Raw genomic sequence first — 17,938 nt, forward strand, 5'->3', positions numbered from 1 at the left:
ACTGCCTTGTCAGTACTCACTCAGGAACAAGCAGGATCACACAAACCATGTGCTTATTTTTCTAGTACATTAGATCCAGTAGCTCAGGCTCTTCCTGCGTGCCTGAAATCGGTGGCAGCAACAGCTTTAGCAATCAGACAAAGCGATGCCATAGTGTTAGGACACCAACTGACAGTACAAGTACCACACGCAGTAGAGGTTCTCTTGAACCGCACACAAACACAACACTTGACTATAGCGAGACTTACCGGTTACGAATTGACATTATTTCAGCCACACATAGAAATCAGACGTTGTAATACGTTAAATCCTGCCACACTGTTACCAGTGGGCGGAACAGATCCATTGGCACATGATTGTGTCGAAGTCATTACTATCACGACGAAACCCAGACAAGACTTGACAGACATCCCTTTGTCAGATCCAGACTTGACATTGTATGTAGATGGGTCATGTATGAGAACAAGTACAGGAGAGTTAGTGGCCGCTTACGCAGTCACAACAGACACTGAAGTCATTGAAACAAATTGTATTAACACTTTGTCAGCTCAAGCAGCAGAGCTCATCGCTCTGACACAAGCCTGTATTCAAGCCAAGAATAAGAAAGTCAACATATACACAGATTCACGTTATGCATTCGGAGTCGTCCATGACTTCGGCGTACTATGGCGAGAGAGAGGTTATTTAACTTCTCACGGTGCCCACATCCAACACGGACCCCTCATTCAAGCCCTATTAGATGCGATTCATCTACCTACTGCAATATCGATTATGAAATGCAAAGCCCATGTAAGACGACATAAATGTGCACAATAAAGGTTTTCAAAAAAAAAAAAAAAAAATGAAATGCAAAGCCCATACAAAAGTTACCGATATCATTAATCAGGGTAATGACCTAGCTGACAGAACAGCTAAACAGACTGCTCAGAAACAGACTCACACAACTGACATGACAAAGACAATAGTTCCGACACCAACACATTGCATGACAGTTAAGGATCCCGCCCTTGATGTAATTGACATACAGACACATGCTACACCAGAAGAAATAAAGAACTGGACTGAATTAGGAGGGATCCAAACGGATCAAGGATGGATGACGAAGGAAAAATCTATATGGTTTCTTCCCGACTCCATGGTTCAAGTCATCATTAATACAATACATAGTCCAGCGCACCTAGGAAAGAAAGCTATGCTAGACAGCATTCAACACATTTGGTTCAACAAACACTTGCGAGCAGCAGCTAAACAAAAAGTTCGTACCTGTATGATATGTTGTCAGTTTAATCCAGGTAAAAGCATCCCCGTAGAGCAGGGTGGATTTCAACCTCCCGATCATGCTTTTGAAGTTCTCCAGATGGATTATATCCAGATGGAACGATGTCGAGGATTCAAATATGTTCTCGTAGTTGTCTGTGCTCTTTCCCGTTGGACAGAAGACTACCCGGTTTCAGATTACACTGCCCCGACTACTGCCAAACAGTTAGTTCGAGAATTCTTCCCACGGTACGGTTTACCACGTGTTGTCTACTCAGATAACGGCCAGCCGTTCTCATCCGAACTAATGAAACACGTTTCCCTTTTGTTAGGCTACCAATGGAAATTCCACTGTGTCCGACATCCCGAGGCAGCAGGTCTCGTGGAACGCCATAATCAAACTCTGAAAATTAGATTGTCCAAAATATGTAGAGAAAAAGGTGTCGATTGGATAGTAGCCTTACCAGTTGCGCTCTTTTACATGAGAATGGTAGCACATTCTCGAACAGGGCTATCCCCGTACGAGGTGATCTTCGGTAGACCACCAAATATGTGGGGGACGCCTATACCTCGCAAAATCACTGATGTTGACTGTAATATGCTGACAGATTACCTGGCTTCCTTGATGTCTGCACTACAATCTTGTCGTTCACAGGTAGCCGCAGCTTTTCCCGATAATACTGAGGTGAAGCCCCATGACGTGGTTCCTGGTGACCTGGTTCTGGTCCGGAATTTCGACCGGAAGACCCAACTGGAGCCTAGGTGGAAGTCGCCGAAGCTAGTTCTACTAACTACAAGGACAGCCGTGAAGATCGAGGGACGCAAAGGGTGGTTGCACTCGAGTCATATCAAGAAATTTTATGGACTACCATCCAGTGTGAATACTAAACCTTGTATTCCCTCACAAACAGACTCAAAGCTCCCCTTGGTTGAGCAGTCAAAACCAGAACTTTACAAACTAAAATTGAGGTCTAGCAAGTCAGACAATTTGATTGTTTAAGTCCTCTCCAAGGTGAATCGGTTGAATTTGTCTCTGACATGTATCCTCTAGACCGGAATAGAGAAAGAAATCAGCAGATGCAGCTTAAAAAGCATGCGTATTGTAAATCACTTCGTAGTCACTGCACAGTAACACTATTAATTTTGTTTTTTCTAAGTCTTCTGATCATTATTTTCAGCATACTATTGCATATGTATTACCCTATTCTTAAGCGTGCTTACAATGTAACTGCAGAACATTCTTTTAGCAAATTACCTCCGCATGAGTTGTCCTATAGATTTGCGCTGCGCAACAACACATTCATTAGTATGTTACATCATTCCCATCAGACCAGCAATGCCACAAATTGTTGGATATGTGGCCGACTCCCTCCCTATCAAAACTATAAGGGAGTTTTGCCCCTCTTTCCATATCCGTTCACACACAATGGCTCCTGTGGAGCATGGTTTAGTTTGATTAATTCCCTAGATTCAAATTCCGCAGTTTATCAAGACAACTGGGTATGGGGAAACCTGAACCTAGTTTTGCTTAAAGTCTGCTACCCTAACAAGGAGGGACTTCCCAAAAGAACAGGAACTGATCTAGAAAATGAAGTATACGGATTAGGTAATTTTACACTTAACCTCATGATCCTGAACGTTGAATCTGAAGCTACACCAATCTTGCCCGCCATGTCAGTATTCCCAGTAAAAGGGGAATTATGTGTAAGAAAGAATGGTTCCATACACATGGGCCATAGTAAATGCACCACTGTAATAAAATTCAGTGATCAAGGCAAGTCTACATTTAGAGCTTCCCGTCATTCCTACTTCATATGTGGCCAGACCGCATATATATGTCTACCTTTAGATTGGGATGGTACCTGTTACATAGCATTCCTTCTGCCACCTGTTTTCCTAGCCCCTCCTGATTATCACAGAAATACCCATTTAGTACACAATAGACAACAGAGAGATCTCCCAATTGTCGATTACACTGAAACAGCATGGGAAAAATACACAGATTTCAATAAAGGTTTCTTTCCCTATATAGGTACAGTCACTAATAGTAAGCTGATACGTAGATTAACCAGAACCCTTGAAGCAGTAGTGAACGAAACTATTTCCGCCTTAGGCAATTTAACAGAAGAGCAGTCTGCTATGCGGATTGTTGTGCTTCAAAATCGTCTTGTCCTTGACGTCATCCTGGCCGATAGGGGCGGAGCTTGCAGGGTCATCGGATCAAGTTGCTGCATTTTCATACCAGAAAATTCGCCGTCAGTATATAAAGCCATAACCCGCCTTCATAAGATTATAAGCCAGATACACCAGAGTCCAGGCACCTGGACTTGGTCCGGTTGGTTCTGGGGCGTGTTGTCAGCCTGGGGATGGAGAATCCTATCCTTCCTAGGTATTGGCTTTCTCATACTATTCAGTTGCTGCTTATGTCTACAATGTGGGCCAGCGATTTGTGGTCTGTGTGCCACATCGTGTATCCCACATCCACGTTTTCATTCAAAATCCCGGAAGAAGAAAGAAGAACAAATGATGCTATATGAACAGATCGATGGATTGATGAAGATCGATATCTCCTGAGGGTCCGTAGGGGACAAGGAGGGAATGAGGAAATATGAATTTTGTGATCAGTTATGTCCCCTATCGTAGACCCCAACGGCTCCATGTGCATGCTATGAGTACATGTATGTTCCCTCCAGTTCCAGTTTTGAAGACGCAAATACATGTGCGTCCACCATCAACATGTCCTCTTTCAGATCCGCCATGAATGGGTCAGATATTCCATTCCTAAGTATGAAAGGCCACCGACTTTATATGGTTCACTTTCCACATTTTACAGATTCAGGCGAGTAGGCCCTGAATTCTGTCATCAAGCCTTTTCCTGTCTTCTGCCTCTGAAAGCTCCAGTCTGAGCCTGCATCTGTATCTATGAACTTTGTCCTACTCCCTGCGCGGCTAACGGTGCCTGATCCAGCCTGTTCCCTGCCAAAAACTGTATTTCACCTTCAAGATTATCTACTCCGCTCCTCATCCGATGCATTCCTGTCTAGTAGTTTAGGTAAACATTCCTCCAGCTACTGTGCAAGGGGCCAGGTCTCGCTGTCCTCATGCAAGTAATTCATGGCCCTGTTACCATGGAATATTCCTACCCCCTCGCATCTCATGTAGACACTTAGACGCTTGTACACGTACTAACAGTCAGTATAGAATAGATTCTATCCTAGAGACCTTTCCTTTTGGATAACACAGTTCTTTAAACATAGGATATTAGATATGATTTGGGATTAGGTTGACATAACCCCCAGACTTTTGTCTCCACATGTAGAGCTAAATGTCAAGTCCCCTTCACCCTCTAGTTGCACGTCAATCACACGTCATGCGGCTGCGCGCGCATCTCTGCCAAATATTTCTGCTGACATTGCAGGATTCTCTTATGGATCCACCCATTTGTGACATCATGTTTAATGACGTATTTTAGTTACACCCATGTTTACGCCTTTTTTGGTTACGTATGCATATTTTATCTCTCTTATCAACTGTTACGCCTCCTGCATCTGTTACACTATAATGTAATTCTTATAAAAGTGATTACCTGTCAATAATGTATGCCCTTCCTTCCTGAACTTTCGTGGTGATGGAATAGAAGCCTACAATTCGAATTGTATTCCTTTATATAGGAATAAAGCCTTTTAAAACCTCTAATACCACGGATTCTGCCTCTTATATTTACTGAGTTATTCTTACTAGACTTTACCGCATACAAAATAGTACCGGTAATGTAATATTTACCACACGCCCAGTAATTGACGACCTAAAAATAGGGCACTTCGGAGACATTCACTCAGCACATCGGTTCAAAGGGGGGGGGGAGAGTTCAGAGGGGTTTCTTTTTTAGGGATCCTTTATAACGCTTGGCCAGGTCAATCCCATGCTTTATCTCAAGCAGTCCTTTCCTCACAGATTGCCATTGACTGACTCGCTGGGGCTCTGGCATGTTTGTAAGGGTTCGACTTGCGGGGGGAGGGAAGGGCATTTCTGCAGACGAGAAACGGGAATGTCCGTAATGCGCAATGTCTTATTCATATGCTTGCAAACCAATAAAATAAAGTTAACCATAAAAATGCTGGAAAAAAAAGATGGGTGAGGAGAAGGAATGCTGACAAATTCCAGGGTGTGCCCAAATTTGAGAATATCTAAGACCCACTTGTCGTGGTCAATCGTTTTCAATTGTTGAGACGTTGGGATACGTTCGGAATCCTAGAAATAAGGTGTGGCAGAGCTGCTGCAGGTGCTAGGAAGTCGCCACTGCTTTCTAGCAGAATCCCTGCCCTGCTGGGGCTGTCGTCTTCTATTCTGCTGTCTATAAGCGGCAGCCGGCGGGTTTCTGTAGGACTGCTGCTGTTGCTGCTGTTGATAGTTATATCTTCCCTGATAGCCTTGGGGCTGGTATCTTTGATAGCCACAATGAAAAGAATAAGATCCTCTGCCCCTGGATCCCCGAAAAGGAGCCTTCCTATACTGTAAGTTGCCAAGGGCTTTGGCAGTGTCAGTATCTTTTTTGATGTCTTGTAGAGCCTCATCTATGTGCCTGCCAAAGAGCGCATCCAAAATCGAATGGCATGTCTAAAATCTTTGTTTGGACCTCAGGGCGAAAAGTGGTAGATTTCAACCATCCCCGACATCTGAGGACTGCCGCTCCAGCTAGTTGACGAAAACCTAAGGAGGCTAGGTCCATAGATATATCAATTATTTCGGATGCAGCCCTTTCTCCTACAAGGAGAATTTTTCTTGCCTCCTGCTTCTTTTCATCAGGTAAGAAATCGAGATATGGAGCAATGTCTGACCATAGTTGGCGGTCATATCTCCCTAGAATTGCCAGGGAGTTTGTGGCACGTACTGAAGCACCCGTCATGGTGGTGAATCGCTTACCGATGTTATCAAGGCGCCTCCCATCCTTATCTGGCGGTGCTGTAACAGGAATGGATGGATTCCGTGATATACGTTAAGTAGCCTGTGAAATAACGGAATCTGGTCAAGGATGACAGGACAGGCATGCAGGAGTATCATCTGGTGCTTTGTATTTTTGATCAATTCTAGGAAAAATCGTAGGCACTGAAAATTGATTTTTCATTATCTTAATTCCTTCTTCCCAGATATGATCTATTATAGGGATAGAACGGACAGACTTTCTACTCAGGTCTTTAAAATCGTAAAGGAAGCAATCTGTTTGCTTCACAGATACAGGAAGGTGAAATCAAATTGCTTTCAGAGTGGTCTTAATTTCAAGTGTCATGGAACATAACGGGAATTAAGACCTGGATTGAAATGGGGTTCTAAGCCATGATAACTAAAAGCCAGTCCAAAAACCTCCAAGAGTTAAATCTCCAAGTCACATAAAAAGAAACAGAATATGCCTACATTCTGCAGCCGGAGGTGAAGTGAATTGCCAAGGAAGAGCTGACCAGTAACCTCCTCCGCGCCATGAAATCGGTTTAGATATAGAAGCACTTCGTTCTTTTCTATGACCACAGCCAGGTACTTTTAATGCCAAGAAGAAAAGATGATCGGTTTCCAGAAACCAATAGCTAGGTCTAGAAAAATAAAATTAAACAAGCATTTGCAATGCAATAGGTCTCGCATTATTAAAGTTTGAGCTATTGGAATTGCTAAATAATGCAACACCAATAGCTCAAACTTTAATAATGCGAGACCCATTGCATTGCAAATGCTTGTTTTTTCATGCCCCAATCTGGCAGCATGGTTATGCACTCTCCTGACAGTTAGTTGTTATATGCTTCCATTATTGGCCTCTCATGACCAATTCAGTGAAGAGGCGTAATCACCACATTGAATTCAAACTTAGAGGTTGATGAACGTAACATTGCAATCCAGTACTAAAAGATCATGACCTCTTTGCCACGGAATGACAATAAGAGTGCAATTTAACAATGTGCTTCAATATATGCAGTAACACAATTATGCAATGTTCAATGCAGCAATTAGACGCTCTGGACTGTAAACAAAGCATCTTTTAGATATGCCAATGCACGAATAAAAAATACCATTTCAGTGGCAAAAATATTTAATCACCATGAAGTTTGCCAAAGCAATGATCTTGAAATCTCACCTATTGTGGACGTCATGCATTTTAACAGACTATGCCACCACTGAGCGTTTCTAACCCAAAACCATTTGTTTTAATTTCGAACTTTTTAAGTGCATTAGCCTGCATCAAAGGGTTAATCTCAGTGAGTTAATCCAAAGCACAAGAGTGTCGCAGTGGCGCGCGCGCGCACACCACTCGCAGCCGTGTTTTGTACAATACTGCCGCTTGTTATATTTTCTTGTTGTTTATATGAACAGATTTAGCTAGATGAATGGGAGCTTACTATGCTCGAAAACGAATAGTTTCTTACCTGTCGGTGTAGTTTAGCAGCTTGAAGATCTTTCTGGATTCCCTATGCTGTGCATTATTCCGCGATCTTGTGGTTGGGTCCGGATTCGTAGTCTTTCCTTTGTTTTTTTTTTGTTTTTTGTAGCCCAGGTTGGCGGCGACGACCCACCATTTGGTGCACCTCCCGTGACGTCGTCGTGCTTCCTGCGGAAGTCCCACCTTTGGGGCGCCATCTTCAGGTTCTTTTTTCCTTTCGTTTTTTTTTTTTTTTTAACCCTAGGCGATTGATTAATCCTTTATGTCCATTTTTCTGTACTATTTCATTCCTTCTGATCTTCTTTATTTTACCCCCTCTTCCTCAAGCCTCATCTTCCTGGCGGAGGTGGGTGGGTTCGCTAGTGAATCCAGAAAGATCTTCAAGCTGCAAAACTACACCGACAGGTAAGAAACTATTTGTTTTGCAGCGTGAATCTTTCTGGATTCACTATGCTGTGCATAGACTTTGTAGCGGTTTTCCTAATTTTGTGGCGGCTGGGTGGTAGATGAGCGTTGGTCGTTGAAAATGTGTTGAAGCACCTTCTGTCCAACTTGTGCTTCCTTGTTCATCTGAATGTCCACGCAGTAGTGTTTTGTGAACGTGTGCACAGATGCCCAAGTTGCCGCTAGACATATGTCCTGAATGGGCGTGTTCGCCAGAAAGGCAACGGTTGCCCCCTTCTTCCTTGTGGAGTGAGCCTGAGGCCCCTCCGCTAGCTCCTGTCCAGCCTGTTTGTGGCAGAATTGAATAGTGAGGGCAAACCATCTAGCAATGGTGCCCTTAGTTACTGGTCTACCCATGAAGCTTGTAGCAAAGGACACAAACAACTGCTTAGATCTTCTGAGTTCCTTGGTCCTCTCAATGTAGTGCATCACCGCTCTTCTAGCCTCAAGAGTGTGTAGAGCCTTTTCTGCGTTTGAAGTCGGGTTTTGGAAGAAACTCGGTATCTGAATACTCTGGTTCTTGTGGAACGCCGACACCACCTTGGGCATGAAGTGTGGGTCCGTTCTCAGGACAACCCTGTCCTTGTGAATCTGAATGTAGGGTTCCTGTAGCGTTAGCGCTTGAAGCTCGCTCACCCTGCGTAGCGAGGTTGTGGCTACCAGAAAGGCCGTTTTCATAGTCAACATTTGCAGTGAGGCCTTGTGAATGGGTTCAAACGGTGCCTTCATGAGCTCCGTCAGTACCACGTTGAGATTCCATGCTGGCGGCGGCAACCTTTTAGGAGGAGCGATTCTTTTGGCTCCTTCCATGAATCTCTTTACAACCTGTGATGTGAAGAAACTTCCACCCTTCTCTCCTCTGGTGTAGGCTACGATCGCCGCTAGGTGTACCCTTAGGGAGGTCGAGCAGAGGTTACTCTTTAGAAGGTGTGTGAGGTACCTCAGTACTGTTGAGTCTCTTGTCATTGTATTTTGCAGCCCATTCTTCCTGCACCACATAGTAAATCTCTGCCATTTCGCGCTGTAGCATTTGCGTGTAGTTGGTTTTCTTGCCTCCCGCAGCACCCGCATAGTGCTTGGAGGCAATCTAAGGTGAGCGAACTCTAGGTCTTCAGGAGCCATGCCGCCAGGCTGAGGCTCTCTGGCTCTGGATGTAGGACCTCTCCGTTTTGCATGGAGAACAGGTCCCTTCTTCTCGTGAACCTGTGGGGATTGCCTTGCGCCATTTCCTGAATTTGGGAGAACCATGTCTGCCTTGCCCACTGTGGAGCCACTAGGATCAGTGTCATGTTGCTGGTTCTGCACTTGTCGAGCACCCTGTGTAACAGAAGTATCGGCGGAAAGGCGTAGGCAAATGTCCTTGACCAGCTTATCCATAGGGCATTCCCCAGGGACTGCTGTTCTGGTTGCCTGGACGCGAAGCTTTGGCATTTTGGCGTGTTGCAAACAGGTCTATTGTGGGAGTTCCCCATCTCTGGAAAAGCTTCTGCGTTTCGTGGCCATTGAGCTCCCACTCGTGCGATGCCGAGGTCTGCCTGCTTAGCCAGTCTGCCTCCACATTGTCTTTGCCTGGGAGGTGAATTGCCAGTAGATCTATCCTGAGAGGTATGGCCCATCTCCAAATCTCCTGTGCCAGAGAGGAGAGGGGGAACGATTGAGTCCCCCCCTGCTTGTTGATATAGAACATTGCCGTGGTGTTGTCTGTTTGAACCAACACTCTCTGGTTGTACAGGTGTCTCTGGAACGCCTTCAGGGCTAGCAGGCTGGTTTTCAATTCGAGGTAATTGATATGGCGTACCGCATCTGCTGGAGCCCACAGACCCCTCACTCTGAGATTGTCCATGTGCGCTCCCCATCCCTTTTGAGATGCGTCCGTGGTAATGGTCATTGTTGGGTTTGGTGGTGTCAGGCTCTTCCCTGCTGTCATGTTGTCTCTGTTCCACCAAGTCATCTCCTCCTGCACTGCGTGCGTAACAACCACTAGATCCTCCCAACTCCCGCTTGCTTGTGACCATTGCTGTTGTAGCCATTCTTGGAATGGTCTCATGTGCAGGCGTACATTCGGCACCAGCTGGATACACGACGCCATCATCCCCATGATCTTGCTCACTGACCTCACTGTCAGAGCTCGCCCCTTCTGGTAGAGACGCGTCTCCTTCAGTAGGGCATCTGTTCTCCTGTCGCTGGGCACCACTGTGCTGTTTAGGGTGTTGATTTTTGCTCCCAGGAAAATCTTCACCTGCTCTGGTTCCAGCGATGACTTCCCCCAGTGTATCGAGAACCCCAGGTTCGTCAGAGTGTCTGTCACGCGTGCTGCGTGTCTCTCGCACTTCTCGCGTGTGTCTGCTTTGACCAGCCAGTCGTCTAGGTAGGGGTAGACATGAATCCCCTCCCTCCGTAGGTGGGCTGCGACTGCCGACAGGCATTTCGTAAAAACCCTTGGCGCTGATTTTAGCCCGAAGGCCAGGGTTGTGAACTGGTAATTAGGAGACCCTTGTGTCTTCTGTTTATTGGAATGTGCAGGTAGGCATCCTTGAGGTCCACGGTGGCCATGAAGTCCCCGTCCCTTATTTGGGGCAGCACCTCCTGCAGCGAAGTCATTTTGAACTTCTGTGTTCTGATGAATTTGTTTAGGTATCGCAGGTCCAGGATGGGTCTGAGGTTTCCGTCTACTTTCGGTACCACGAAGTAGTTCGAGTAGACCCCCTTGTTCCGTTCTCTGTACGGCACTGCCTCTATGGCTCTTTTTTCTAGAAGTTTCAGCGTTTCTTCTCTGAGTAGGGCAAGCTCTTGACCCGAGCGCTGCCTTCTTTTTGGTTTTCTGTTTGGAGGTCTTTTCTCCAAATCCACGCAGTATCCGTATTGCATGACGTTCAGTATCCACTTGTCTGTGGTTATACGTCGCCACTCCTGAAGGTAGAGACTCAGTCTTCCGCCTACTGGCGTTGGATGCTCGTAGGCTTTTGAGTCTCCTCTCCCCCCTGATGTTACTGCATTGCGCCTCACCCCTGGGGGTATGTCGTGGGTGGGCGTCCTCCTGCGTGCCGAGTCACTTGGATGAGGGTTGGTCACCGCCTCTTCTCCTCTGGCCACGTCCGTTCCCTCTCCCGCGAAAGGACTGGCCCCGAGGTTGGTACTGCCAGTTTTGCTTCTGTTGACCTTGTTGTCCGTGACTATCACCCTGCTGACCTTGCTGGAACGTCTGGTGCGACGCTCCCTGCTGACTTCCTCCCCGACCGTAGGGTCTCCTAGAGGGATTGCCTCTCCTCATCCCCCTGAGCTGTAGGGCCCCCATGGACCTCGCCGTCTCGTTCTCTTTTTTCAGCTGGGTGAGTTTCTCGTCTACTGTTGCTCCGAACAGTGTTTCCCCGTTGAAGGGGGTGCTAAGAATGTTGTTCTGCACCTCCTGTTTGAATCCAGAGATTCTTAGCCATGCATGTCTTCGCTCGGTGACCCCTATGGCCATTAGTCTGGCCGAAGTCTCGGCCCCGTCCAACGCTGTCTTAATGCAAGAGTTGGCGATGTTTTTACCTTCTTCCACCAGGTGGGAGGCTCTTTGGCGGTACTCTTCGGGGAGGTTTTTTACTAGTTCCCCCATCTCGTCCCAGTGCTGGTACTGGTGTCTATTGAGAAGCGCATTGGAATTCGCCATGCGCCAGTGCATTGCGGCGTTCCTCTCGACCTTTCTTCCTGTGAGGTCCATCCTCCTGCTTTCTTTATCGGGTGGTGGCCCCGAAGTCGCTGGCACGTTGGCCCTTCTCCTGGCCGTGGAAGCTATGATGGAGTCGGCCGTGATAGTACCCTTGATGTAAGGGGGTCCAGAGAAGAGTGCTTATACTTCTTCTCCGTCCTGGGCGTGATCGAACGTCAAGTCGCTGGTTCCTTAAAGGCCTCTCTTCCCTGATTCATTACACTTTGTAGCATGGGAAGGAATTGGCTCCTCGTCTGGATGGGGAGCAGGGTCTCGAGGAGGAAATCGGCTTTCGGCCTCTCCTCGTCCAGTTTAACGCCGAAGGCTGTTGCTGCGCTCCTGACCACCATATTGTGCTTTCGGCGTCGACCGCGGGCCTCTTCGACGGAGCCTGCGTCGACGCTGGCTTGTCTTTCTGCATCGAGCGCCCCGTTTCATGGGTTGTCTTCGACGAACTGAGCCTTTCGGCGTCTTTCGGCACCAGGGAGTCCTTTTCGAAGGATCCGCTCGGCCTCTTGTCCATGGCTCCACCCTTGGTCGTCGAAATTTTCGGCGCCGGAGCTCCCTTTGTGGACTTTGACTCAGATTTCCTCGAGTCACCCTCGGGTTTTCGAGGCATTTTCGGGTGTTTTGAACTCGACGACTCTCTTACCTCGTCTTGAGTTTTCTTGTCGGTCTCTACGACCGTGAAGATTTCGGGTCCCTCGGCGACGTTGTCCTCATCGTCTGTGGAGAGGCCCAGATCGTAGAGCGACGGGGCCTTACCCTTGCCTTCCATGTTGACGTTGGCTCTTCTCTGACGTTCTCTCACCCGGAGCGTCTTCGGCGCGAAGGCAGAGCAGGCGTTGCAGTCCTTGCTCAGGTGGTCGACCGGTAGGCAGAGATTGCAGACCGGATGCTGGTCCTTCTGCGCGAACTTGTGGTGGCAGTTAGGGCAGAATTTGAATGGCATCTTGTCCATTGCGCTCAGGGCCTCTGAGTGCGCATTCTCCAAGGGCGTCGAAGAAAAAGGTGGAACTCTTCCTTCTTCGCGCTCCGGATGTAATATATTCCTCTCCTGTGATCTCTTCATAGTTCTTTATCGACGAAACTCGCTTTTTCTTCTTCTTCCTTCGATTGAAATCCTGGAGCTTCCCGATGACGATCCAGACCCAACGGCGGAAAAAAGAATCTGAAGATGGCGCCCCAAAGGTGGGACTTCCGCAGGAAGCACGACGACGTCACGGGAGGTGCACCAAATGGTGGGTCGTCGCCGCCCACCTGGGCTACAAAAAAACAACAACAAAAATAACAAAGGAAAGACTACGAATCCGGACCCAACCACAAGATCGCGGAATAATGCACAGCATAGTGAATCCAGAAAGATTCACGCTGCAAAACATAAATTATGAACTGTGCAAGCGTGCCCTTATAAAAATACAGTGCCATTTAAAAATGGAACTCTTATGGACAGATGTAGATGAAGCATACCTTTAACAATTTCCTGCAGTCAGTTCCTTGACCGGTACATTGGGTACATATACTGGAGGCAAATTCAGAAGCTGTCATTGATCCGTTCCCTGGTTGCATTTTAAAGAGGTATAGACACTGGTGATGGAGTGGTAGGAAATATGAGAAAGAGGGTTCGACTGGAACCGTATAATGTACCAATATAGGGTAGGTAATGAGAAACCACTACGTACTTAAAATGCCTGAAATCTTCCAGAGGCGGGAGGTGCCCTGGCATGTTTGGAGCTTGTCTCCATTAAGAACTGAGTGTGGAGGCTACCTCTAGCGCAAACAATCCATTAGCTCGTCCGAAATGTGATGAGTCAGCACAGCATTTCTGTTGCATACAACAGGGGCTTTGATTTCGTGGCTTGATCGTATTATTATTAATTGTTGTTGCTTTCTAAAGTCCGTTTCTTGGTTATTTAGAACATCGTTTTGCTGCGAATAAAGTTTCTAATGCGATTGTGGTGGGCCGATGCAGTCTGCTTAAAGAGGACTGTAGAATCTCTAATTATGATCATATTTTGTAGACCTGTAGGCATGGTGCAAGTGGAAATTGCAAAGAAGTTACCATTGTACGTTGTTTTTTCACGTTCCCTGTTCGATTACCTCCAGAGATAACCAGGAATGGGCAGCAGCCGTGGTCAGTTCGCCCCTCTCTGCTGTCAAAATGCTAGCCTTTTGTTTTGAGGTATGCACCTTCACTCCCCCATCTCCTTTGAAACGCCCCTCCTCCCCCAACACACACACACTCCGACTGATAGCCATCAGTCTGAGCTGAATTTCATATAAAATATGCCGCTCCTCAACCGAAAATATCTGAAATGACAGCGACTGCTGGAGGGCAGGAGACAGAGGGTGGGGGCGGTGGGCAGCCCGGGGCAAACCTGGCGAAGGGAGTCCATGGGCAGGAGCATAGTCTGGTGTGGTAGACAGATCACCTCAGATGGAGGGGTCCAGGGTCCGACCGAGACAGTGGAGGAGGGCGGGGCGAGCATGGGCTGACAAGAATCTTGGGAAAGGGTGCTAGGTTCGCACCCCAGATATTTATAGAGGGGAAGGGTCTGACATACGATTTCAACTGGAGGGTGGAAATTGCTGCGGCGGGAGTGACGTGGTTAGACAGACTCAGATGGGACGTGGACAGACCGGATGGGGGAAGAGAGCGACCATGGACAGGCGGAAGACCATTGGAGGGTCGCTGGAGAAGGGCAGGGTTTGACAGAGAGACACTGACAGACAGAACACCCAGAGAGGCAGTATGGGCAGGACGGTGGAATCAGGGATTGGCCGATGGCATGAAACAGCGTGTGACAGAGGCGGGTAAAGACAGAGCTGAGGAGGGCCGCCGGGCGGAAGGGAGAGGCTCACACAAGCTGAGACAGCGAGGAAAGGGGCAGGCCTGTGAGGGCTCTAGTTGATGGAATGGCTGGGGGGGCATGTTGAATCACAGGCAAACAGAAACACTAGGTGGTAAAAGTTAAGGCTGAGAGGAGGAGATGGAGACAGACAGGCACTGAGCGCCAAGGTGAGGGGCAGACAAAGATTGGCAACAGGCACAGTCAAACTCATGCTGACTGACGACCGTAGTGAGGAGCTGACATATTCACTTTCAAAGCAGGGGGCAGCGCACCGAATCCCGCCAGAATCACTTACAAACACCAGAAGTAGGCACAGGAGGACTGCAAAAAGCAACAGACATGGACAGCCACTAAAAGGCTCTGATAGAAACCGACAGAGAGGCTCTGACATGCAGCTAGAGACAAGTCCTAGCAGACGCTCACTGACAGACACCGTCATGTCCCCAGAAACAGCCATGGATAGAGTGCAGGACAGGGATATGACTCCAGGATGGGAGGGTTTGCCTAGAGTCCTTTTAGCCCTTCCAAAACTAAACTCAAGTACTTTCCCTCTAAAAGGGAATGAATACATTTTTATTGTAGCAGGAATATAGAACAGAATAGTAAACTAGAAAACATAGCCACGAGAACAATTACCTGGGCTGACTATTAGATGAAGGAAGTGGAGCTTGTTTGCGTCTGGGAAATCAACTTTACATGTGCCTAAAAAGAAAAAGATCAACGAGTGAGGGGAAAAACAACAAGCATCGTGGCACCGACGCTTTACTTTTAATGTTAAAAGTAAAGCGCGGGTGCCGCGATTATGGCAAAGGTAAAGAAATATTAAAAAAAATCTATATCTTTACTTTTGGTATAATCGCGGCACCCGCGCTTTACTTTAAATGTTAAAAGTAAAGCGCGGATGCTGCGATTATACCAAAAGTAAAGAATTAGAAAAAAAAATCTATTTCTTTACTTTCGGTATAATCGCGGCACCCGCGCTTTACTTTTAAAGTTAAAAGTAAAGCGCGGGTGCCGCGATTAAGCGATCGTGATAGTCAACAACTAGCGGTGTGCGCGCACCACAGAGGAGGGGGGAGGGAGCGTGGCAGCAAGACGAACGCGCGTTGCTGCACGTGCTAGCCACTGTCGGGAATGGGCGTTTCAAAGGCGGGACATTGTCCTGCCTTTTCCCAATCGCGTGCCGTTTAAAAAAAAAAAAAGCACGCGAAAGCCAATGGAAGACGGGGAAAGCAAACCCACACGCACGAGCGTGTGGGTAGCTTTCTAAAGCCCGTACAAGAGGGCTCGCGCTGCGCGAGCAGTGCTACGCACTGCAATGCAGGCGCGAGACCTAAAAATGGCCTGTTTTTCAGGTAAAAGCCAAAAAAGTGATATAGAGGAAACAAAACCCTTCCCAAAAATCTGGAGACGTAAAATACTAAATATATATTGAAAAAACAAGGTTTATAAAATATTTCTGTTTCTGGAGACATGTATGATGTTTGGGTCGTCCATGGTTCTCAGCTTTAATGGACAGAGTTCCATTCATTCAGAATAATTGGCTAACTTCCTTTTCTTTTCAAATATAGGTGTCTAGAAGCCAAAATATTCAAGTCATGTTTCTTGAGTAATATTAAGCCGACATCTCACTGCTGCAGGTCACCAAAACAACCAGTTTGCATATCAGCGAAAGCTACAGCCCTTCCCACCCTCCCCCCCCCATCCAGTAAGCAGAATCAATAACCTGTTGCCTATAATTGAGAAGACACAGGACCAACCAGCGGCTTTTATGTCATCAGAATAGGAAATCGTTTCAAGTGGAAATAAGGGGCCAGATGTACAAAGCATGCATTTTGCAACTGGCAAACTGCGTTGCTTTGCGACTCGCAGAATGCAATGTACAACAGTATCTCAGACACTGTTTGCGATTCCCAAATGGGGTCGCAAATTGCATGCCTCATCTGTATTCAAGAGGCAAGCACAATTTGCAACCCCATTGGGAATAGCTAGCACTCACCGGGATGTTGGCCTGTCGGGGTCAGTAGACCACCATGTCTGTGACTGCTTTTTCAATAAAGCAGTTTTTTAAAAAATACACCTTGTTTTCCTTAAAGGAAAATGGGATGCATTTAAAAAACGAAAAATGAAAATTTTCAGTTTCATTTTTTAAGGGCAGGCAGTGGTCCCTGGGACCATTCCCTACTCTTAAAAAAAATTGCACCCATTCACAAAGGGGAAAGGGTCCCCTTGGGACCCCTTCCCGTTTGCGAATGGTTTACCACCCTTTTGAAAAGGGTGGTTAACTGCGAGTGTTTTGCTACTTCAAATACGGTCGCAAAACAATGGTACATGCCATTTGCACTCGCTATTAGGAAGGGCCGCCCTTGGCATGCCCCTTCCTAATAGCGATTCGCAAACCATATTGTGCGAGTCGCTAATAGGATAGCGACTCGCAAAATATAGTTTTTACATGGGGCTGACCTTATTTGCAGTTGCAAATGGGCTAAATTCCCGTTTGCGACCGCAAAAAACAGTCGTATATCTGCCCCAAAGTCTCGAAAAAAAGGAAAATAAATTGCAAAGGAACATGCAATAAAAATTCCATAAAGCATGTGCATTCCCCAAGGAATGATTTGAAGACCATCTCACATCTGAATGAGCATTAATTCACCCTAGACCCCCAAACCTCAGCATGTATATTCGGAACAACCCCCCCCCCACCTCCAAACCCCCCCTTCCCCCCCCCCAGCACCTCCAACTGAGACCAGTGCAGAGCTCTACTGACCGCTTCATGCTCTTTTTCCAGGGCTGCTGTGGTGGGGTCCATCTCTGCATAGGTCTGAAAACAAAGGAAAATAGTAGTGGTGGTCAGACACAAAAAATATATACAACAATTATGTTCGATCATGTGTTTATTCATAATTATTCAGTCTAGACTTCGATTAACAGAATAATTTTGCTATGAAACATATGAGAACGTAAATAATTTAAACTGAGAATACAAGGGGGTCAATTTCCAGAGGACAATGCAAGTACCTTCATAAATGTCCAAAGAACCCTCCATGCTTTTCTTCTGATCTTGTGGAACCATGCACTCACCATGCTTCTATATCTGCTAGCCTAAAATTAAGTGTCCCCCCCATCATCATCTCTCAGCCCAAAAGAGCTGTCAAAGGTCAAAAAGGAAGAAGAAAGGGTCCTTGTGTAGGGTGAAAAGGGTACTGGGGGTTAGCACACCTACCTCCTTACCCCCAAGCCTAGGCAAGAACATCGCACACCCCTTCAGGC

General features: G+C 46.8%; 1 protein-coding gene across 4 annotated transcripts in view; it reads right to left on the minus strand.

Moving 5' to 3' along the window:
* The window catches only part of KAT8 (lysine acetyltransferase 8), a 236,767-nt gene that overhangs the window by 164,898 nt on the left and 53,931 nt on the right, over nucleotides 1-17,938 (minus strand). For all 4 annotated transcript variants that reach the window (XM_085618705.1, XM_085618706.1, XM_085618703.1 and 1 more), the window contains exon 4: nucleotides 17,436-17,489. In XM_085618705.1, the coding sequence (XP_085474831.1) occupies nucleotides 17,436-17,489 (54 nt within the window). The remainder of the gene's footprint in view (nucleotides 1-17,435; nucleotides 17,490-17,938) is intronic.

The sequence above is a fragment of the Triturus cristatus genome, chromosome 7, assembly GCF_964204655.1.
Source record: "Triturus cristatus chromosome 7, aTriCri1.1, whole genome shotgun sequence".
Taxonomy (NCBI): Eukaryota; Metazoa; Chordata; class Amphibia; order Caudata; family Salamandridae; genus Triturus; species Triturus cristatus.